Source organism: Quercus lobata, chromosome 2 (genome assembly GCF_001633185.2).
Source record: "Quercus lobata isolate SW786 chromosome 2, ValleyOak3.0 Primary Assembly, whole genome shotgun sequence".
NCBI lineage: Eukaryota > Viridiplantae > Streptophyta > Magnoliopsida > Fagales > Fagaceae > Quercus > Quercus lobata.
In genome coordinates, this window is record NC_044905.1 from 29,029,086 (window position 1) to 29,052,442 (window position 23,357).

Here is a 23,357-nt window from a genome sequence, read left to right on the forward strand (position 1 = left end):
AACACTTTCCCATCCCCATACCTAAACTCCGAACACATGCTCTGATAAAGATCAGTCCTTCCATGAAGGGTGCTATATTCATGGTTCCAAGACCTAAACTAGGTGGCAAATCCATTTACACCATCTACCATGGTCCACCCTAGACCAAGGCATACTCCCCCATGTAAATTTTCGCAGGCGCTTGCACCCACAATACGTTTTTTCTGTTCTTTTTCAGAAACCTCTCTCTAGTCATCACATAAGGAAGAAACTAGTTTTTCAAAATTGTTTTCCAAAACCTTTTCAAAATATTTTTTTATTGAGTTGTTGTAAAGTTCTTGTGGTGGTCCGTCCCAATAACCTTGGGCTATTGGGCCTGGACCCCTAATTTATTTATACTCTAGGTTGGGCTTATCCCACAATGGGAGGTCCAAAAGAGAGTTTGGCTGTATTACTGATGGAATCCTAGCTTTAGTTTGAAGTTAAACTACCATAATCTTGGCTCGGTCGCGATGTCTACCAAGAAGCTGAGATCACCATTTGAAATCTGAACATGATTTCATTCTCCCCAAAATACATTTCTCCTCACTTCTCTCGTGTCTCTCTCCCTAATTTTTCCAACCCTTTCTTCCTACCTCTCCTCCCTTATTTATATCATTCTCTTAGTAGGGTTGTCATGATGAGAGGATATTCCACATATCAGTGGGTCCCTTTAGATCATATCGCTGGTTAAGGAGAACCCATCTCCTACTATTGACATGACCTTATAGTTACTTGTACCTGACGCTAGTTATTGCTAGGTGTGCGAATTCTCCCAAGGCATTATTTCTTGTTCTTGGCATGTCTTGGGTATTTCCTTATATGATCAGCTAGCTCCACATAGATCGACTATATGGACTGAGCTAGGCTGAGATTATTCCAATGGATGAGCCTAGCAATTTGGGGGTTGGCCTTCTGTTGAGGTCTAAAAAGGATCATAGTGAAGGAAGCCCAAAAGAATAAGTCAAGCCCAAAAGGATAAGTCAAGCCCAAAAGGAAAAATCAAGCTAAGCCCAAAGTAACAGACGCAGGAAACCCATGAAGGAATAAAAAAGCCCAGGGGATCCTGAAGCCCAGACAAAGAAGTATCCAAAACAAAAAGAGGATCACGGCAAGGGATAAGAAGCAAGAATCCTCAGGAACCTTCAAGAGGCGCAGACCCCTTCAGGCACAAAGATAAAGGAAGACTAGGACAGCTCGATAGAAAAAGACAGAAGAAGGAAACAAGAAACAAAAGCAGAAAAAGAACACAAACGCCAGTATAACCCAACGACCTCTCATGGTACAGACAGAAAAAGCCTCGAGGAACCAAAACGGAGAAGCATAGAAGAAAGAATGATAACAAGTGGCTTTCAAAATGGCAGAGCAGGATTCCGCCCGAATGGGAAAGAAAAGGGAAAAGTGGAAAACGCCAGAAACGGGGATGCTGAGAAGGGCATACCTCAGCACATCCCAAAGAAGATGGCCAACTAGGAACTTTCAAAAGAATCAGAGCTGAAAGAAGGAAAGAATGAGAAAAAACGGAAATGGGACTTACCAAGATGATGGATACAGGACGTGTTTTGTTTGCAAAAGGGTAAAACAGGGGAACCGTTGGACCAAAAACTCCATTATAAAAGGGGAGAGGATTTTCAGTAGGAAGAATATCATAACAGAGTCATTAGAACTCTGTAAAATTTAAGAATAACAGAGTCATTAGAACTCTGTAAAATTTAAGAAAAATAGAGGAATGTCTCCTGGTATCCCAGAAACAGCCACTGTAGCACATACTTGGATTCAAAAGGATTCAAACTTTGCAAGTCTTAGAGGCTTGAATAGCCATCAAAGTCTGTAATTTTTGAGTTTATTTGAACCTTGTATCACGTCTTAGTGAGCACATTTGTAATCCACAATCAAGAAAAATAATGAAATATCTCATATTGATTTGAGAATTTCTAACAATTACTTTGCATATTTCTTTACTGCTTCTTGCTGCTCAATACATATATATTCTTGCTTGTAAAGCTGAGTCCCTGCCCAAGTAAAGCCACTCAGACTTGAGTTCCAAATCCCACAAGTCTTGTGCAAAAGCATAAGTCTGTGAGAATTGGGGCCAGGATCCTCGTGGCTGAATCATTCTCATGAAATTCATTTACATATACGTATATGTATTAATATATATATATATATATATATCCTAATCTAAGAAACTAATAATTATTTGAAGATATGTGCATTGTATAGTTGTTCTTGTGTAGGACCTATAGAGGTAAAAGGAAAGGACAAAACTCCATTGCATAACAAGCATGGAGAAAGATTGTATAGTGCAGAGAACCAGAGATTCTGGGTTCTTACAGGCCTAATACACCCCGGGATCCCACGACAGTACGTCCCGGGATCCCACGACAGTATGCCCGGGGTACCAGGAGGAATCGCATTTTTGCCTTGAGGAGATTTATATGACTTGCGCACAACTTGGTTCGTAATCAGCCCCCATTTAGCTGCGGTGAACCAAGCCCAGTCCACCAAAAATACAACTATTTGGCCCAGGATCCTTGGGCCTGTGTGCTAAAGAAAAAAGCACTCTCACATTTTGGCGACTCCACTGGGGACTGGGAAAAAGGAGAGGGAAAAAGTAGTCCCTTCGCAAGCATGGCTCCAAAGCTAGGAAACACCTAGAGGAAGGAAAGTTCCTCTTAGTGCATTCAACATCAAGATCCCAAAAGTGTGGGTTCCTCCAAAAGAACGTTCTACCGAGAGACTCTATATGGAATTTTGGGGAATTTCCCAACACAAGATAAGTTTTATGCGTTATTATTTTCTCTGCTTTACAATTTGAACATAATAGATCATTGCTCTACTTTTTAAAAGAAAAACAGGGGGTCATGTAGTAATATTTAAACAATTATAATATTGTCTCATTTGAACATAATAGATCATTGCCCTGCTTTTTAAAAGAAAAACAGGGGGTCATGTAGTAATATTTAAACAATTATAATATTGTCTCATTGCTTTAAAGAAAAATGGAGAAGTGAACAAATAAAATATATTGATGAAATGAAGATTGTATGAGCTACATAATAGAGAAATGGCCCCACATTTGGGGGCTAATGTATTCTTTCTTTAAAAAAAATTCATGATATTGTTTCATTTGTTTAGAAGAAAAAGAAGAAAGAGAAGTAAGTGAATCAAAGAGATTTGATGAAATGTAAATTAAATAGCAAAGCAATTTCCTCACGTTGTGGGGCTAAATAATTTTGCAGCAACTTGATAATAATATCATATGGCGTAGGTTAACAAAATGGACAAGTTCCTTGGTTCCACCCACGGGTTTAGCAAAATGGAGTAGTTCCATGATCCCAGCAAAGCCTTGAAGATCCTTGATCCCAGCAAAGCCTAAGAAATCCTTGGTCCCAACAAATCTGAGGAGATCCTTGACTCCAGGAAAGCAAAACCTGGGAGATCCTTGATCCCAACAAAGCTGAGGAGATCCTTTATTCCAGCAAGGCTGAGTACATCCTTAATTCCAGCAAAGTCTAGGAGATCCTTGACTCCAGGAAAGCAAAGCCTGGGAGATCCTTGATCCCAACAAAGCTGAGGAGATCCTTTATTCCAGCAAGGCTGAGTACATTCTTAATTCCAGTAAAGTCTAAGAGATCCTTGACTCCAGGAAAGCAAAGCCTGAGAGATCCTTGATCCCAGCAAAGCCTAAGAAATCCTTGGTTCCAACAAAGCTGAGGAGATCCTTGATCCCAGTAAAGCCTAAAAAATCCTTGGTTCCAACAAAGTTGAGGAGATCCTTTATTCCAGCAAGGCTGAGTACATTCTTAATTCCAGCAAAAGAGATCCTTGACTCCAGGAAAGCAAAGCCTAGGAGATCCTTGATCCCAGCAAAGCCTAAGAAATCCTTGGTTCCAACAAATCTGAGGAGATCCTTTATTCCAGCAAGGCTGAGCACATCCTTAATTCCAGCAAAGTCTAGGAGATCCTTGACTCCAGGAAAGCAAAGCTTGGGAGATCCTTGATCCTAACAAAGCCTGGGAGATCCTTGATCCCAACAAAGTTGAGGAGATCCTTAATTCCAGCAAGGCTAAGTACACCCTCAATTTCAACAAAGCCTAAAAGATTGTTAGTTCCAGCAAAGGCGAAGTATTTCCACGAATCCAGCAAAGTAAAATGGTTGTGAAAAAAAAATGGAGGCATCCGGAAAATGGATAGAAGTTCCATAATAGCATTAAGAGACGATGGATCAAGCATGATTCAACAACCGCCTCATGTCTTGGGGGCTAAAGCCTATTATGCAGTGGACCTTAAATATAGTTTGAAGAAAATCAATAGAAACACTATATTGCAAGTCAGCAGCAAAATCAACATTATTGAAAGCTCGACAACCATACAATACATCTATCATTTCTTACAGCTCATAATTGGGCTCACCTATGGAAATAACAAGATTTGGAGGAGATACAGAGACCACTGGAAGACACCTACAACTAGCTCTAAAGGCCAACCATGACATCACAACTATCGCCTAATCCTCTCAATGTATCACTAGTACGTGAAAGAGGGATTGAATGGGAAGCCCACAAAAGTCACTGCCAATCTTAGTCATTTCATCCAGCACAAAGTAAATTTTGTGGAAAATATACTTTATGATGAATCGGCTCCAACTGAAGAATATCTCATTGTTAGGATCCCGGGGAGCTCCCATATTTGGGATCCCGGGGGTTCCTATCGCAGAAGAAGAAGAAACCTGGAGGGAAAGCAGAATATTGCTTATGAAGGCACGCGGGACCTGAATGTAGCCTACAAGAGGATTTCGGACCACCATCTTACATGATAGCCCAGGAAGAGATCCTGGAGGAACCTGGGGATACGATGAGTCAGAATTTCCCATCTCCAGGATCCCGAGGGGTTCCCATCCTAGAAGAAGGAAGCAATGCCCATGGTTTGAGGGATCCCTTGGACAGAAAAAGAAAGAAGGAGGAAGGTTAATATATTGCTTATGAAGGTCCTGGAGAAACTTACGGATATGGAGAGGAAGGCATAAATCCTACCAAAGAAAAAACTAGAAGAAGTGAACTTGGGGGCTGACCCAAGGAACCCAGGGCCTATCCTACTCAGCAGTCAGTTATCAATACAAAAAAGAAAAAAAAAAAAAGAAAAAGGAAAAAGATCATTTTTGGTGGAGCTCCTGGCCATCAGTCTACCGTTGAGAGCAACCTTAGATGACTCATAAAAGAAGATTCTTTCCATAAAGAATTTGTTCACAGCCAAGAAAGGATATTTTAGAAGATCCTCGGAGAAGAAAACAAATCCTCATCCCTTTAAAGAAAAGAAAAGAAATCAGTTCAGTAAGCCCACTTGAAAATGAAGGGCTACGAAGGAACTTTTTCTGAAGATTGAAAAATTCAATGGTCATGAACAAATTTTCCAAGTGGCATGACCTAGGACTTGGGAAAAGGAAAATTTTCCATGTTCCTAGCCCAGAACTTGAGCAGAACAAAATTTTTTCTAAGTAACATGGCCTAGGACTTGGGAAAAGGCAAATTTTCCATGTACCTAGCCCAGGACTTGATCAAAACAGAAATTTTCTAAGTAGCATGGCCTAGGACTTGGGAAAGGGCAAATTTTCCATGTACCTAGCTCAGGACTTGATAAAAAAAAAAAGAAAAAATTAAAATTGTACTTACCAAGTGACATGGGCCCTAGACTGCGGAACCAGCGAAAAAATCTTTCTCCATGTTCTCTAGGCAACACACAAAGACTTGACCATAACATAGCTATTTATTTCCAAGTGGCCGAATCGGCCTCAAGGACTTTCAGGGAAAGGGCAAATTTTCGCCACTCGTCCTGACCATATGCCCAGGACCCCTTGATCAACAAAAAAAAAATTTTTCCAAGTGGCATGGCCTCCAGGGAACTTCGGCGAAAGGTAGACTAAAACCTGGCCAACTGTTCATGAACTTAGGACCCGGATCCTCAAAACATAACTAATATAGGAAAGGATACCAGTTATCACCCCAGTTATCGAGTTAACCTTCGCAATAAGTCGCATTAACACCGCAGGTACCCGCTACCAGAAGCTTACAGTGACAGCCTGATGGTAAACCATGGTACTCAGGACTCTAGGTCACGTAAGAAAGAAAAAAATCATCACTAGTGAAAGAAAAGGCAACTATATCGAAGGAGAAGGGCCAGATTCACATTATCACCAATAAGAAATGAAAGCAGTCTTTTTGACACACAGAAAAAAAAAATAACAAAAAGAACAAAGATCAGAGCAACCTCTTCAAACAAAAACAAATCAACTCTATCATCAAAACCCAAATTGTCTATGTAAATCTAAAATAAGCTAAGGAATGAGGCCAGCCAACAGGGAGGCATCCGGAGGAATAACAGGCACAGTCAAAGCAGAAAGGATCCTCTGCCGCTTGACCTTCAAGTCTTGTAGAACCTTGTGAGCATGAGCCAAAGCTTCCTCAGCAGCAGTTATCTCGATGTCTATACTCTTGGATGATTGCCTCTGAAACAGCGTATGGGCCAACAGACGCAAGTGATCCAACAAAAAAGACAAATTGAACTTGGCCTCCAGAAGGTCTTGGACCACCCCTCTCCACTCCAGAAGTTTTTCTTCAGACAAAGAATCTACAGAGGAATTCCTCAGGGAAACCAGCATAGCACACAGCAACTCCATCAAAATATTGCCTAGAAAAACGCCTCCCCTGAAGCCACTGGTGAAATCCCCGTGACTCTTGAGCAGACTCTCTAGCAGCGGCAGGCCTTCCACAGGAACAGAGAAGCATAGGAAGCTGCCATAAGAAGACCCAAAAACATGGAAGTGGCTGGCAGGAAGACTGTTAAATTCCAAGAGATCAAAGCGAGCCAGGAAGGAGGAAAGCCTTGAATCAAGATCTGAGGCAGCCACTTTCAAGGCATCCCCCATCACTGTGTCACCACTTGTAGAGACAGGAGGACTTGCAGCCTTTCGCTCTGGATGAAGGTCAGCAACTTGAACGGGTCTCACAATTCCTTCATGGATAACAGGCTCAGAATCTGTAAAGCCTGTATCGATATTCAAAAAAAAAAAAAGAGAAAAAGGAAGAACAGATTTATTCTTAAAAAAAAAAAAGAGAAAAGGGGAGAAAGAAGGACAAACCAATGCCGGCTTCTTGAGGCAAAGCCTCCTCTTCCTGATCCCCTTACTTCCCCGAGGATTCTGGAAAAGAACATAAGGCAAGTTGAAGAAAGGGTGAAGAACCAATGGCAAAGTGGCTAAAGGAAGGAATAGATGCAGGGGGCTTCGCCATTAAAAAAAAAAAAAAAAAGAATGGCGAAGGGAAGGAAATAAAGGAAAAGGAAACACAATGGGAGCAGCTCGCACTCACCTTCTGAGTTTTCTGATTCTAAAGAAGAGGCAACACTGGGAGCGGATTTCTCACTGGTTTGACCTAAAAGGAGAAGGAAAAGGAGGTACTCAAAAAAAAAAAACTGGAAAAGAAAATAGAGATCTAACGCTATTTCAAGGAAACAAGGCTTACCTGTTTGTTTAGATAAAGGAGTGTCTCCCAAAGCGCCTTTATCTGACAAGGTTTGAGGAAACACAGTCCTGATAGGACTAGGAGTGCGTTCAAGATGGGGACTTTGAGATGAAGGGATCCTAGAGGTTTTGGGATCCTGAGAATCCTGGGAACCTTGCATCGGTTGCCCGGTTTCCCCAGCCAGACCACCAGTAGGGGGCTCCTCCCCCACAGTAGGAAAAGCAACAGAAAGAGCTGTGACAGTTTCCTCTCCCAGAGCCTTGCCAGTCATAGGAGGGGATACCTCCACCTAAAGGAAGAAGAAGAAAAGGCAGTGCCAAGTAAAAAATGGGGAAATGCTAACAACACAATGTCAGAACAAAAAAAAAAAGGGGGGGGGGGAACACACGTACCACGTCGTCACTAGAAGATTGGCTTTTACCCTTCTTGTGATCAGACTTACGCTTGGACTGCAAAGGAAACCACCACTCGTCAGCAAAATAGAAATAAGTGCAACAAGGTGAACAAATGAAAAAGGGAGAAGAAGGAAAGAAGTCTTGCCCTTCTCTCTCTCTCTACAGATTCTCTGGAAGTCTTTTGCTTACTACGAGTACGCCCAGAGGGTCCTAAAGGAGGCTGGGATACAAAACCAGAGGATCCTAAAGAACCATGGACTGAAGCAGTCACAGGAATCTGGGAAAAAGAAGACTCTACCTTGGTCTTCTTCCGGGTCCTTGAAGCCAAAGGTTCCCTGACATCCTTGCCTTCCTGAGATGCCAAGTGTGTTTGAGATTTCTCGGTTTTTCTTCTTTTTGTCTCAGAACCTATCTCCACACCCCCTGTACTTTCATTAACATCAACAGCTTTCATTTTCTTCGGCCTGACATCCTTACCTTTACTCGGAGCAGTGGCAGCACTTATCGTCTCCACTGCACCTTTCTTGATGGGCACTCCAGAGGAAGCGCCAATGATGAGACTATAACCTAGCCAAGTCTCAGGAAAATCCTGTCCATAAGTCACCCAACCTCCCTTGGAGGCATGCCACTCTGTAAACCCAGTCTTGCTGCTTGCAGCAGCAGAAACAATCCCAGCAGTAGGAAGGGATAAACGCCTATTGGATGTCGAAGCAGAAACAATGCTAAGATTCGGGGCTTCCCGAACTGTACTAAAGCCAACATAGTCAACAAAAGACTTCTGTACTCTTCGCCAAAAACTGGTATAGCCACTAGAAGCAAAGACTCCTCTCTGGGAGTTAGGCACTGCAAATTGGGGGCTCCTCCGTGACCAATAAGAAAAGGCCTGCAGCCTCAGGAAAGGATCCAAAGAAGGAAGGGATGGCACCACATCCTTAAAGATTGGAGGAATGTCCTGGTCAAAACCAAATTGTCGGAGCACCCGGTGTGCTGAATAATGAGTATATTTTGGGCCACTTGAAGAAGGCACAGGAAGCCAGGAGGGGCTAATGCAGGCAAGATAAGCCAGACTGCCCTCATCACCACGGCGCAAGTCAAAGGTATTACCTGTAGAAGATAAAAAAGAAGACAATACAGAATCACACACAAAGCCAGGGCCAAACTCACGAGGGGATCTCCAATGTAAGTTCCCTGCTTGGTCAAATAACTCCACAAGATTGAGGCCACCACCTTTCAAGCTAATCCAACGAAAAATGATGGGAAAGGCATCGGTAGAATTGCCACAAAGACCCTTCACTATGTCGGGGGATCCTTGGAACTTGTCCTTCACAAATTTCAAATTCCTGCACTTGGCCAAAGTAGCTGCAGAACGGTCCCACATGAAAATCTGAAGAATAGCACAGTGAAGAGATGAAGTGATCACATAACAAGAATCACCCTCAGTCTCATCTCCATGAAGTTGGTCCAATTGAGAGTAAACATGACCCAAAAACAGAGGGGCCAAAGGATACTGGGTACCTCGAGCCAACTTGATTGCCAACGGAAAAAAGAAAGACTTAACTCCGTACCCAGGGAACTCACTAAACAAAAACTTACTAAGCCAAAAGGCTAGAAAACCGGCCCACCTCACTTCCTTATCCTTCTCACGAGAGAGGGTCATCACCCATCTCCCCATCCTAGCCGGCTTACCACCAGAAGAGGCAGCGCGACCACCAAAATGACCAAACAATTTGTCTTCTACCACGAGATCCTCACCAGAAAGATTAATATCAAAGGGGCTCTCTTCACCAAACACCGGGAGGAGGAAGTTATTAACCACATCTTCCAAGGTGATCGTCAATTCACCAGCAGAAAAGAAAAAAGTATGAAGGGAAGGGCACCAACGACGTACCAGATGCCTGAGCCCTTTGGCGTCTCTGAAGCCCTCAAGGTTTCTGGAAATAGCCACTGCTTTTAGGATACCGGCGCGCTCCAAGCAACCCACAAACTCAGCATCAGACAGTTCCTTGTCTACCCATATAGGCCAACCCTGAATCTTTCCCGGAACAAAATCAAAGAAGATAGGAACCGCCTCTCGAATTCCTTGTCTAATTTGAAGATCAAAAATCTCTCTAGGGTCAGGAACCTGGGCGGAACCAGCGAAACCCGCTTGGCCAGAAAACATCCAAGCGTGAGGAGATGGAGGAGCCTCACCATGAGATACATGAGGGAAAAATGAACTGAGAGAATACCAAGGATTCCGTAAAGGAAAGGCCGGATGTTCGGTAATCTCGCGAGAATCGCTCGAAGCAGAACCAGAAGAACTTTCACCCTCAGAAGGACTGGGGGTACGCTTTCTCCTCTTTCGGGAAGAAGAAGAAGCCATTGGAACAACACGTACAATGAGAAAAAAGGAGATTGAAAGTGCGAAAAAGGGGAAGACCGGAGTAACAGAGAAGAAGAGAAAAAGAAAGAGAAACTCAAAGAATGAAAAACTTAGAAAAGCAAAGTGATAAGATGAAACGGCTACAATAAAGGTGCAAATAGCAATTGGGGAAGACAGTTTATGGAAAGACGCGCCAGTTGCCAAAGAATTTAATTTGAAGAAGGGATTAATCAGCGGTTATTAATGAGAAGTAACGGGAAACGAGAAAAGTGGGTAGAGGAGTTTTACCTCAAATACTTAACTACCACGTCCCGTGTAAAGAGGAAGCTACAAAAAGTAATGATTATAAGGGAACACGACACGCAAAAAGGAGGTGACCAAAAGCAGCAGAAAAGGGCCGGGATCCCAAGTAAAAAGGAAGGGAACCCAGTAGAAGTTGGAGAAGGGGATCCTACGAAAATCTTAGAAAATCTAAATCACTCACGCGTGGGCTTCAGGCAACCCACGAGCTCGGGGGGCTAAATGTTGAGGTCTAAAAATGATCATAGTGAAGGAAGCCCAAAAGAATAAGTCAAGCCCAAAAGGATAAGTCAAGCCCAAAAGGAAAAATCAAGCTAAGCCCAAAGTAACAGACGCAGGAAACCCATGAAGGAATAAAAAAACCCAGGGGATCCTGAAGCCCAGACAAAGAAGCATCCAAAAAAAAAAGAGGATCATGACAAGGGATAAGAAGCAAGAATCCTCAGGAACCTTCAAAAGGCGCAGACCCCTTCAGGCACAAAGATAAAGGAAGACTAGGACAGCTCGATAGAAAAAGACAAAAGAAGGAAACAAGAAACAAAAGCAGAAAAAGAACACAAACGCCAGTATAACCCAACGACCTCTCATGGCACAGACAGAAAAAGCCTCGAGGAACCAAAATGGAGAAGCATAGAAGAAAGAATGATAACAAGTGGCTTTCAAAATGGCAGAGCAGGATTCCGCCCGGATGGGAAAGAAAAGGGAAAAGTGGAAAACGCCAGAAACGGGGATGCCGAGAAGGGCATACCTCAGCACATCCCAAAGAAGATGGCCAACTAGGAACTTTCAAAAGAATCAGAGCTGAAAGAAGGAAAGAATGAGAAAAAACGGAAATGGGACTTACCAAGATGATGGATACAGGACGTGTTCTGTTTGCAAAAGGGTAAAACAGGGGAACCAACGGTTCCCCGAGAGGACCAAAAACTCCATTATAAAAGGGGAGAGGATTTTCAGTAGGAAGAATATCATAACAGAGCCATTAGAACTCTGTAAAATTTAAGAATAACAGAGTCATTAGAACTCTGTAAAATTTAAGAAAAACAGAGGAATGTCTCCCGGTATCCCAGAAACAGCCACTATAGCACATACTTGGATTCAAAAGGATTCAAACTTTGCAAGTCTTAGAGGCTTGAATAGCCATCAAAGTCTGTAATTTTTGAGTTTATTTGAACCTTGTATCACGTCTTAGTGAGCACATTTGTAATCCACAATCAAGAAAAATAATGAAATATCTCATATTGATTTGAGAATTTCTAACAATTACTTTGCATATTTCTTTACTGCTTCTTGCTGCTCAATACATATATATTCTTGCTTGTAAAGCTGAGTCCCTGCCCAAGCAAAGCCACTCAGACTTGAGTTCCAAATCCCACAAGTCTTGTGCAAAAGCATAAGTCTGTGAGAATTGGGGCCAGGATCCTCGTGGCTGAATCATTCTCATGAAATTCATTTACATATATGTATATGTATTAATATATATATATATATATTTATATATATATCCTAATCTAAGAAACTAACAATTATTTGAAGATATGTGCATTGTATAGTTGTTCTTGTGTAGGACCTATAGAGGTAAAAGGAAAGGACAAAACTCCATTGCATAACAAGCATGGAGAAAGATTGTATAGTGCAGAGAACCAGAGATTCTGGGTTCTTACAGGCCTAATACACCCCGGGATCCCACGACAGTACGTCCCGGGATCCCACGACAGTATGCCCGGGGTACCAGGAGGAATCGCATTTTTGCCTTGAGGAGATTTATATGACTTGCGCACAACTTGGTTCGTAATCAGCCCCCATTTAGCTGCGGTGAACCAAGCCCAGTCCACCAAAAATACAACTATTTGGCCCAGGATCCTTGGGCCTGTGTGCTAAAGAAAAAAGCACTCACACACCTTCTTTTCTTGGTCCCAACAATAGCCCCTCATGATTCCATTTCTAGATCATGGGAGTGGGATTTTGGTCATGTCCTCGGTACGTGGGGGATCGTCTTTGATGTAACTATTGCTTCTCAGGAATGCCAAATGTAAGGTAATAAATGTGCCAGATTTGACAGCTTGCCCTTCTTGCACGCATTGAGCCAGTTGTCAGGATCAACCGCTAGGATCGCCTGACCGTTCAGTTACCAAGGCGCACAAGAATCGAAGGGTAGGAGCGGATGGTAATTTTTCCCGCCCAAAGCATTAATTACCCCTCCCTTATAAATAGTGCCTTGGTTTCTCTAATTCACTTTCTTTAATTTTATTTCTTATTCTCAATCCTCATACCAGAGCCTCCCAAGTCCTAAGCCTTCTTCTTGAGAGTACTCTTCCTCTTGAGAACGTCTCTCTTCCTTGTAAGTCTTCTAACCTTTCTTTCCTTCCTTCCCTTATTTCCATTATGGGGTTTGCCCATTTAGTTAGTAATGATACCGTCATAAAGGCCTTTAAGGGCAAATACCATATTCCCCTGGATGTATTCATTGAATATTGTCTGAAGGGTGATATAGGACTAAAGAGTGTCGAGGGGCGTAAGGGAGTACGCCTCGGCCTTTGGAAGTTGACCATGGCAGAGGGTGAAAAATGGAGTTGCCATCTAGATTAAGTCTAGGAACCATATTGGGTCTTTTGGGCCAATCACTTACATGTATAGGCCTACATACCAGATTGTGAGTTTGGAGTTTGGGTATGGATTGGGAAGGTGTTAGACACTCAAGATAATTTGGCAGAAAATTATGTTTGGTATAAAATTATATTTTATACTTTAAGTATTAATTGTAATTTTGATATTTACCATAGGATTTGATAAAAGAGAGCCAAACTTTTTTCATTAAAAGTGTGTTTGGATACTGCTTATTTTGCTAAAACTGAAAAATTATTGCTGAAAGTACTGTAAATAAAGGTAAAAATTAGTTGAAATAGTACAGTGGAGCTCATGAATAATGCCAAAAAGTATAATAAGACCCATGAATAGTAACAAAAATAAGCTGAATAGCAGCAAAAATAAGCTAAATAGTGAAATAATTTTCATTTTTAATTTTAACCCTGATAGGAAAGTAGAAAATTAGTCCAACTCCAGCTCGTCCAAAGGTATCGTCCAGAGCCAATAAAGCAAGTTGGACCAAGAATCACCCCAGAAGGAAAAATGTTCATGGACACTAATACTACTCTTGATCAGTGAAGTCTCCCATGGACGATAAATTCGTCCATGGACGATCATCAGATGTCCAGGGACGACCAAATCATCATACACCAGACGGACGAATACGCAACACTTAGAAAACTTTCGACTCTCCATAATGGTTACTAAACCTGTAGCTATCGCCATGAATCCATCGAATAAGTTAACTTCCGTTAGCGGTTACAATTTTAGTAGCCGTTGAGGAAGTTAACTCCGGACTCGTTGACTCCACAAATCTTGGGGAGGTTATTGGACAAATAATCGTCCCTAGGATCTCTATATAAAGGACCGGTCTGAACCCGAGAGAGGTAAGAACATTCTGAGACTTGACTCCCAAAAACTTGGAACTTCATTCCTGTGAGACTAACTTTGTCATCGGAGGGGGTTTGGCCGGTCTTCTCCGGTCCCCTTTTTGACAGCATTTACATTTTGTAGGCCTTTCACCGCTTCAGTAGCCCACCGAAGCCAAAGTATCCACCTTACTGATTCGGAGCGATATCAAACCCAAATGCAAACTAAGCGTGCGTTTGCGTGCAATTTGTTTAGTGTTTGCATTTTTGGCTGGGTCCCACGGCACTGTTCACGACCCAGCCAAAAACGCAAAAACGTGCATAACCATGCATTTCTAGGTCTCACAGCATTATTCACACATTTAAAAATTATTTTGCTACAGTGTTTTCAATAATAAGTTTTCAATTTTCAGCAAATAATCGGCATTCAAATAGACCCTAAATCATAAAACAGTTTGATGAAAAAAGTGGTGCGTGAAGCTGCTCTTGAAGGTTATCCACCCAAATCAAGAAGCAACATGTAGGATTAAATGTTTTCATTTTTTACAACCCTACCTCAATGGAATGGGTAGTTACGAGACTATATGGTGACAGGGTCCATCACACATTTACGCCAACATGAGAATTATGCAGGACCAAACAGCTAACACATGGGCTTATACATGGGTCTATTTTTCTTTCTTTTCAACATAGAAAAATGGTTTTAAAAAAAAAAAAAAATTAGAAACAAACACACTTATAAAGAGAGAAAATGAGGTTCTAACTTCTAACAGAAAAGGCACACAACAAACTCCATGATTTTTTTTTTCTTTGCTGGTTTAGCTACATTGGTAATAGCTACATTTTTATTACTTCATGTCATGGCCAATTTCTCTTTTATTGATTATTTTAATATAAAAAAATATGTTGTGTTAATAAAATACTGATTTAGTTATTGCCAGTGCTAAGTTTGCAAGAGTGCTTTGTGATTTCATGTGCGGGAGAGTGAGAGATTATTTTATTGTGTGAAAGAAAAAAATTATAGTGAGGACTATATCTTGTGCTCCTAGTAAGCAACAAGTGCAAACAGGACAGGCATTTAAGCAGTCAGCACAGCACTTGATAGTGATGATACCTATGAGAAGAATATTGCTGCATTTTGTCCATCCTGCTTTGACGATAAATCTAGCTCAAATAACACTGTGTGATCATGCTTTAAGAGTCCCTTTTTTTTTTTTTTTTTTTTGAGAAACTGCTTTAAGAGTCCCGAGAGGGTATACACTATACAGTGTAACAAGTAAATGTATTTTCCTCTTACAGTGAATTTCAAGCTTTCCAACTTTGTGTGAGAGGAACATTGAATATACCTGTTATATACTGTTCTTTTTCTTTAAGATTGGGTACATAACTTTCGCATAGAATATGCACCGGTCATGATGATCCTTAAACATTTAAAAAATATAAAAACATAAATAAATACATTTAATTATATTTTAAAGTTGACCAACAAAAAGATTATATTTTAAAGGCTAAGCCATCAAAGAGAGTATTATTTCAGGTTCAATGATCTATCCCATCTATCTCGGACAGAGGAATATATTTTTACTCACTGTCAGTGTCATAAGCTGGCATTTGTACCAATAAATACTATAGGTTTCTCCTGTGACTCCTGTCTCAATTATTGAGCCTCTAATTATGAGTTTTTTCTGTGTGTGTGTGTATATATATATACACAACAAATTTGATGTAATTTTCTTCTACTAAAGACTCAAGGTTATGTGTGCAGTACCATTTCCACTCATTTGACTGAAAATCAATTACTATATCCTACCCATTCACTCAATATTATCAAACTTGACATGAGATAAATTCTTTGAAGAACATTCAATTCCTCTTTTACAAGACCATGGTACTGCAATTTAAGCATCATGCATATAAACGATTATGATCCATGAATATCCTTCTATATGCAAAAGGAGGTAGACTGCAAACTATACTATCTGAACAGAAACAATTTCTTGTAAGTTATTAAGTCATGTACAAAAATGCAAAAAGACTAGAACACCTAATGTTCAGCGTTCTTAATCCAAGACACAGACATGTTAAGATTCCAATTGGTCTATAAATTGAAATTCAACCACAAAATGAATCACAAGCATAATGGAGAGCATTATTTACATATTATTAACAAATCAATAACCTCCAATACATTATCCACAGAGAAAACAGAAGTAGAATGCCCAGAAAGGAACAATAATCAATATTTTCAATGGATGAGAAATCTTTGGACAAGATGAACAGAGAGAAGCATTCATTCACTTGAACTGAAACTTTCGTGGGGACTACCAGTTTTCCTTGACTATTTTTGACTTCTCAAGGATGAACTTCCCTTCCTTGTACTTCTGTGTCTCCTCATAGGCTCGTTCATACTTCCAACCAAGCACCTCACGGCAATCGAGGCAGTAAATATCGGCAACGGTGTGGAGACCAGTCATGAGCTGCCTGTCCTCTTTGCGTCCAACCATAATGTTCATCGTGTGGGAGAACAGAAATGCTCGACCATTTTTCCCCTATGACATATGTAGAAAACATTTTAGACCAAGTTTCTGCATAATTGCTTTCAGCCTAGTCATAGATTCACAGCCAATAAAAATGGTCTAATGCACACAATAATCAAATTAGAAAATAGGGGCCAAAACCAAGACCCTCCAATTGAGCACAACAGTCAACACAACCACCTGACTTGTTCCTTAAGTTTTAGTTGAATTCTTTTTAGATTTCATTCCTGTTGCCCACCATATCATAGTAACTAGCCAGTGAGTAAATTTCATTGCAAAGAACAATCTTTCAGCTTGTTCTAACATGTATCAATAATCGATGTCTCCATTGGTATACAGATCAAACCAATTTAACAGGCATTTCAAAATTATAGCTTAAAGGCAGCAAAACCAACATCAAATTCTTCACCTGAAAGGATTTAGAAATGACATCATCATGAAGGGCGACATGAGTTCGACAATTACAGCAACTGTACAATCTCGGCCCAACCAGCTCTGCCATCGACACTAATAAACCGACACCAACCCGCTATTTGCTATACAAAATCAAGATCATACCATAAAGGGGCATGAAAATAACACCACAAAATCACTCCTCTGATATGAACGTTACAAGAAATATAATTCATCAGAGTTTAATAAGAGGCTCACCTTCTCCACCACTAACAAGCTGTACAATATCTTTACCAATCAGCTAATCTTTGACTCAATATCTGTTCTCAGTCACAGAACAAGCCAGTGATAATGTAATGAGAAATCGACTTCACACTAAGATGATCATGATGGTGTCAGACCAATAAATATAATAATGCACACTATTAATAACAATGAAAATGACTTAAAGTGAATTGACAAAGACAGGGCCGGTGTCAAATGCAGAAAAGAACTGTGAGATTATATATGATCAAGGGTAACAACCAACTAAAACTTCGGTCATCAATGTCAGTTTAAAAATAGAAACAAATAAGGATCTGGGTTGTGAAATTTAATATATATATTAAAAAAAAGACACTCTCTACCTCCTAAAAGATCAAAACTTTGTTAAAAATTCGTCAACTTCTTGGATGAAGGTGGAGAATTCTGCGGTGATGACCGTACTGATCATCTGCCCAGATCAGTGAATACAATGAATGTTCAAAAGATGGGGGAAGTACATGCTTAAATCAACCTAAATAATCAGAGTTTTAAGACGAACCTGACCAATATGCCATCAATATGCCATGATGGTGTGTATAGAAAGCTCTAGAGAGAGAGAGAGAGAGTTAGGGTTCTCTGAGATGTGTCACATTTGAGTAGGGTCTTCGATGAGAAGATGACAAGTTGTTGTACTGCTCTATCACTTTATTATCAGGGAAATTTTGTCATCACGTCACTATGGAAATTACCTACCAACCTTTATTTTATTTTTATTGATTATTGACATGAGTCAGTTGTTATAATTGTTGTAATCCAACAGCTCGGAGTTTCAGTGACATTGATTACCCTCTTTTATGGGGACCACCATTATTCAAATTTTCCTCTTTTTTAGAGCATGGAGAATTTCATTTTATCTTATTTTATTATCTCAATAAATTATTTTATCATTTCAATAAATTATTTTATCATTTATACTATATGTGGAGGCCAGTTAGTCATAAAGTATTAGATATTAACTAATTTTAGGACGGTCAAATAAGATTATTATGAGAATGATATAATAAGAAGAAATAAATATTGTATATGATAGTCCAAAATATGTCTAAGGAGAAAAATCATCTCGGATACAGAGATCCGAGGTCAGTAAGAATGTTTTATTATCCTTAACATCCTTTAAGGTTGCATCATGATTAGAAGTCAGACATTAGATAAGGGAGGAGTAAAGGGAGGCAACAAATATCTTCAAAAGCTGCTACCTCCACATTAAATGCATCGCAGCTAACTCTTTGGCCGCATTAATGTGAAGGTGATACCTGAATAGTGGTTAAGCAGCCTTACAGCTGTTAGTTGAAGGTTCTGGGAGGTGTTGGATGGGATAAGAAGGAGTTCCTAGAAACTAACCTACACGTGTAAGGTAGGGATAATCCCAAAATTATAGTATATAGCATAGAGAGGTGGCCTAAAAAAGGGATGGAGAAATCAAGAAATCTTTGTAATAATCTTTTGAATTCTTGTAACATTGATAATCAACTGGATATTATAATATAGCTCCTCGGACTGTGCCGAGGACAAATTTTCTCATTTCACTTGTGTTTGATTCTCTTAAATAAACAACTGTTATTGTCTTTATCACCAAATAGAACTAATTCTTTTACCCACGCTCTATAAATTCATTGTTTGGGCTTATTGGGCTAAAACCCAATCCTATATTGGCTCCAATACAAATTCGGTTCTTACACCATACTATTTTACAATATACCCAACATTTCAACTTTTATTTTTCTATTCTACTCATTAAAATAATATATCTATCTAATAAAATAATATATCCCAAAACCCAAATAAAAACAAAAACCCAAAACCCAAATAACCTCTGCAACCGACACCACCACGACGAAGAACATACCCAAACTGATTTTTATCTCCAAAACTCAGTACCCAAACTGATTTTTATCAGTTGAAAACTAGAGTCATCTTTAAGCACACAAATAAAAAAAAATAAAAAAAAAATAAAAAATCAAAACCATGGCAACCCACAAAATCAAAATCAAACCAAACCATGACAACCCCCAACTCCGGCAACCCACAAAATCAAACCAAACCAAGCCACAACAACCCCCAACTCCACCACCATGAACCCACAAAAAAATCCATCCCAAAATCAAATCAAACCAATAGAAAAATGCCATACCCAATTTAGCCATACCCACCACCTCTTCCTTTAAGCACCGGTCATAGTAAAAAAAAAAAAAAAAAAAAACCCATAAAACCCAAAACTCCAAACCCGCCGATCCACCACGATCCTCAGCCCCAGAGCCACCACAACCCACCACGACCCACCACAATCCACACTGATTCAAAACCCAATCAACGCAACCTAACTTGAGAGACTCACAAACTCATCAAACCCACACTGGACTTGATGCACCCATGAATTGTGACGGAGCCATGATCCATGGAGAAGACGAGAAGTTTGGCATTGGCAACGATGGCAAGAGAGAGATGGGATGAGAGAGCTTAAACCGTGTGAGAAGAGAGCTTAAGTGGGAGACAGACTTGAGAGAGTGGAGAGTCAGGGAGACAGTTGAGAAAATAAAATAATGTTTTTGGTTTTACAATTGAGCTACAGTGTGATTCTACATTTAGAATCTTATTGTAGCAAAATTGCAATTTTTTTTTGCAACAGTTAGATTTTACAAGTTCTAATGGAGTGGGGATTTTGGGCCTTAATGCTAAAATATGCTTACATTTGGCATTTGGCATTTAGGTTGTGAATGCTCTTATAAGTTAAAAGTTAAAACTATTGAATTATAAAGAAAAACTTTAAAAATATATATGAGATGCATTACACTTCTTTTATATGGCATTATGGTGTTACTTTTTTTATTTTTTATTTTTATTTTTTTATCAACTTATATAGTGTTACTATTGATTATAATTTTTATTATTCCTTAAACAGAAAGTCACTTTATTATAAAGTTTGTTAGGTAATATTTATTCAATTCACTTTATTGAAAATTAGATTTTAAAAAAATAGATGTCATACAATTTTTTTTTTTTTAATTTCAATTATTACCCATTATCCAAAAATACCCTTCTATCCACCACACAAAGACAAAACACTAGTCTTTTTTTTTTTTTTTTAAACCCAAAGGTCCTTCCCAAATCCACCAAGATCCCAAATCAAAGGCACACAAAGATGTAGCAACTCTACTAAAATCCCAAGTTAAATACACATTCGACTCTCGACTCCATCACAGAGAGAGAGAGAGAGAGAGAGATTTATGTAAACTCTAATTACAAAATTTTTATTAATAAAATATGTTGAAAGATTTGTGTCATATTAGCAAATGAAAGTATATTGCTAATTGCTTCAGTGGTGGCACTAGGAATCTTTTTTAAAGTAACCATTAAAAAACTTAAATTATACAAGATATAATGCTCTAATAGTCTATTATACTTACCTGTTAAAATATACTAAATAACGCTGCCAAACTACTAATAGTTAATATGGTCTAATAGTATTTTTTATTTTATTTTAATAAACTAATATTCTAGTATATATTTTATTTAAAAAAATACGCTAATTAAAACTCAGGAGTCAGGCAAAACCCAAAAGGTAAAAGAGGTTAAAATTAAAAACTAACAAAATGAAAAGCAAAAAAAGGACTAATGAGAAATAAAGCAAGGATTGAGAATGTTGATATAAGATTAATAAAATGAGAGTGCCTGAAATGATGATAGATAATAGAAAAATTGAGAAAGGGAGAGAAAGAGGTAGATAGAAATGGATAATACATACTGCAACTACGAGCCAAGCTACTAAGGAGAACAGAGTTGCTATGACTGCAAAATTGAGGCGAGAAAAGTTACGATACCATCCAAGAGAACTCATGGCCACAATATCTCTTTTGGTACCTTTTCCTTTATAGGAAAAATGAAATTATATATTATTTTTATGTAATGGCCTAAATGAGTTACGAATTTGAATTATTAGGAGTTTTTATTTTTTTTGTTGAATATTTTGTTCATTTGTTGTTATTTATCTTGTTTTTGTTATTGTTTGTGCTATTTTTGTTGTTACTTGGGCTAATTTTTATTGTTGTTATTTAACCCTTTTTTTTTTGTTTTATTTAAGGGGTTAAGGATTTTTTTTGTTTGGGGGGGGGGGGGGAGGCTAAAATTATTTTTGTTGAATCCAAATTATTTATGGGCTAATATATATTGTTGTTATTTGGACCTTTTTTTTTCAATGAGTTAAGGATTATGTTTAGGGGGCAAGATTGTTTTTGTTGAACCTAAATTCTTGGGATTCTTAAGTCAAAGTGTTTTATATTTTTTTTTAGGATAGTCAGGGTGTTCATATGAACACCTTGACATCAACATAAAAATGCCACTGTTACTCTTCATTTCAATTAAATGAAATGAGCCAATTTTACCTTTAAAATTTTTATTTTAGTATTGATAGTACATAGAGTGTTACATCATTAAAAAATATATATATATATATATATATATAAATTACAAAATTAATATATTTCATGAAGAGGATCTTATCTATATCTATATAATATGTAAAAGTTTAAGCGTAGTATTTATTGTTGATACAATCTTGTTAAGCCACAGCAATGTTGTATTTCAGTTCATCGGTCATTGGTCCGTTTCACTTATAAAATCTATTAGTACATGAAGTCATTTAAGCTTTTTTAAAAATTAATATTAGTCAAACAATAAAATATCTTAAACAATGCATCTTATGAATGATTTCATTTAAATTTTTAATAGTAAAAAGAAAATTTAAACGATATTGTAAGGACTCAATTTCTAACGACCCAAAATGATACTGGGTTCACACGTAAAAATGCCCAAACAATATCATTTGTAGAGTGTGGGTTTGAAAGGCTAGGCCTTGGTCACCGGACAGTGGTTAGTCGAGGTGTTTATACAGAATTAAACCGTGTTCGCTCGAGGAGTCTTTCTCCTTGAGGCGGTCTGGGAGGCTCTGGTTCTTGGCCTTTTTTCCCCAAGCTCTTCTTGGCGCATCAACCTTCACATTATATAGCCCTTCTTGGTTGATCTTAGCCCTCCATTCGTTGATCAGGCAGGTGCTTACTTCAGTACCCATCCCATCAGCTGCCTCCCCTTATTTTTTGTTAGTTATGATGATCGAAGTCACCTTGTTCAGGCGTCTTTTCTCATTAATATGGTTAGGACGTTGGCGGGTGCATTTAATGTGGAGGGGACGTATTTACCTTAAACCAGTTTTGCACCGTACCCCCACGTGAGTCCCATTCTACTCGTCTCTTCTTCAGGGGGCTTTTTGGGGGTAGCCTTCAATGAGATGTTGCTCTTCCCTTTGAAGTCTTGGAGTGTCGAGGACAGGGTCATCCTCGGCTGTGCCCCCGGCACTTCGGCCTTTCCCTATTTGTCCTTGGCAAATACCCTTCTCGGCACGGGCCTTGGACCCTAGTAGAGCGTGGGCCGGATCATAAGTTTCCTGGCCCCACAATAGCCCCTTAAAATCTTGCTATCTGGCTCCTCGGACGGATAGGAGGGTTTTGATGACATCAGACATCTGTCAAAGCCTGTCAATCTTTATCACCTATCGGTTCCCGAGACTTTTTGTCTGCCCGAGACACATTCCTGGAGACTTTGGAAGGTGAAACGTGGCCTCATTAAATGCGGGCGGCTCTGTGTTTCCCACGTTCTATGGCATGATGGAGATCTAACGGTGGAGATTCCTTGGCCTTTATGGGCGGGAAAATTCGTGCAGTTACCCCCAATAGGAAGCATAAATGATTTTTGGAACGGATTTGTCTCTTCAGTTTTGCACTTAAGAGTTCTAGCGCGTATACCCTGGGTTCATCTGAACTTTCGTCCAAACTCAAGTCTATCTCCAGCACAAAAAGCCTATCCGAAGCGTCTTTCCTCTTTTCTGTAAGTTCCCTGCCTCTATTAACTCGTGCTTTTTCTTTTCTGGGTTTATTTTTCTCTGGTTCCCTTTCTTCTCCCGTCACTGGTTGAGTTTGTTTAGTAACTCGTAGAGATGGTTAAATTGAGATTGAGGAAATTAGTTGATACTGAGGAGGCGATGGAAAAGTTCATCGCCGATTACAGGATTCCTCCCAACGTAAGTC

At 39.4% G+C, this 23,357-nt stretch overlaps 1 protein-coding gene across 6 annotated transcripts; it reads right to left on the reverse strand.

Annotated features, from left to right (window-relative positions):
• Positions 1-16,093: 16,093 nt before the first annotated feature.
• LOC115977809 (protein yippee-like At4g27745) lies at positions 16,094-17,899 on the reverse strand. 6 transcript variants are annotated; one of them, XM_031099834.1, is made up of 5 exons: positions 17,780-17,899; positions 17,604-17,689; positions 17,236-17,352; positions 16,994-17,120; positions 16,094-16,596 (listed from the first exon to the last, which is right to left on the reverse strand). In XM_031099834.1, the coding sequence occupies exons 4-5, from the start codon at positions 17,084-17,086 to the stop codon at positions 16,369-16,371; spliced, it is 321 nt and encodes a 106-aa protein (XP_030955694.1). In that variant the 5' UTR covers positions 17,087-17,120; positions 17,236-17,352; positions 17,604-17,689; positions 17,780-17,899; the 3' UTR covers positions 16,094-16,368. The 6 variants fall into 6 exon arrangements, with proteins under 6 accessions (XP_030955694.1, XP_030955692.1, XP_030955696.1 ...); XM_031099832.1 differs by lacking the exon at positions 17,604-17,689 and having other exon boundaries at positions 17,236-17,297; XM_031099836.1 differs by lacking the exon at positions 17,604-17,689.
• Positions 17,900-23,357: the final 5,458 nt, after the last annotated feature.

What these genes read in the sequence shown, in the direction of transcription:
- LOC115977809 (XM_031099832.1), bottom strand. Translation starts at nt 17,086, where the DNA reads ATGGCAGAGCTGGTTGGGCCGAGATTGTACAGTTGCTGTAATTGTCGA. An exon ending in TCATTTCTAAATCCTTTCAG is followed by an intron (nt 16,597 to 16,993) that starts GTGAAGAATTTG and finishes CATATGTCATAG; the next exon opens with GGGAAAAATGGTCGAGCATT.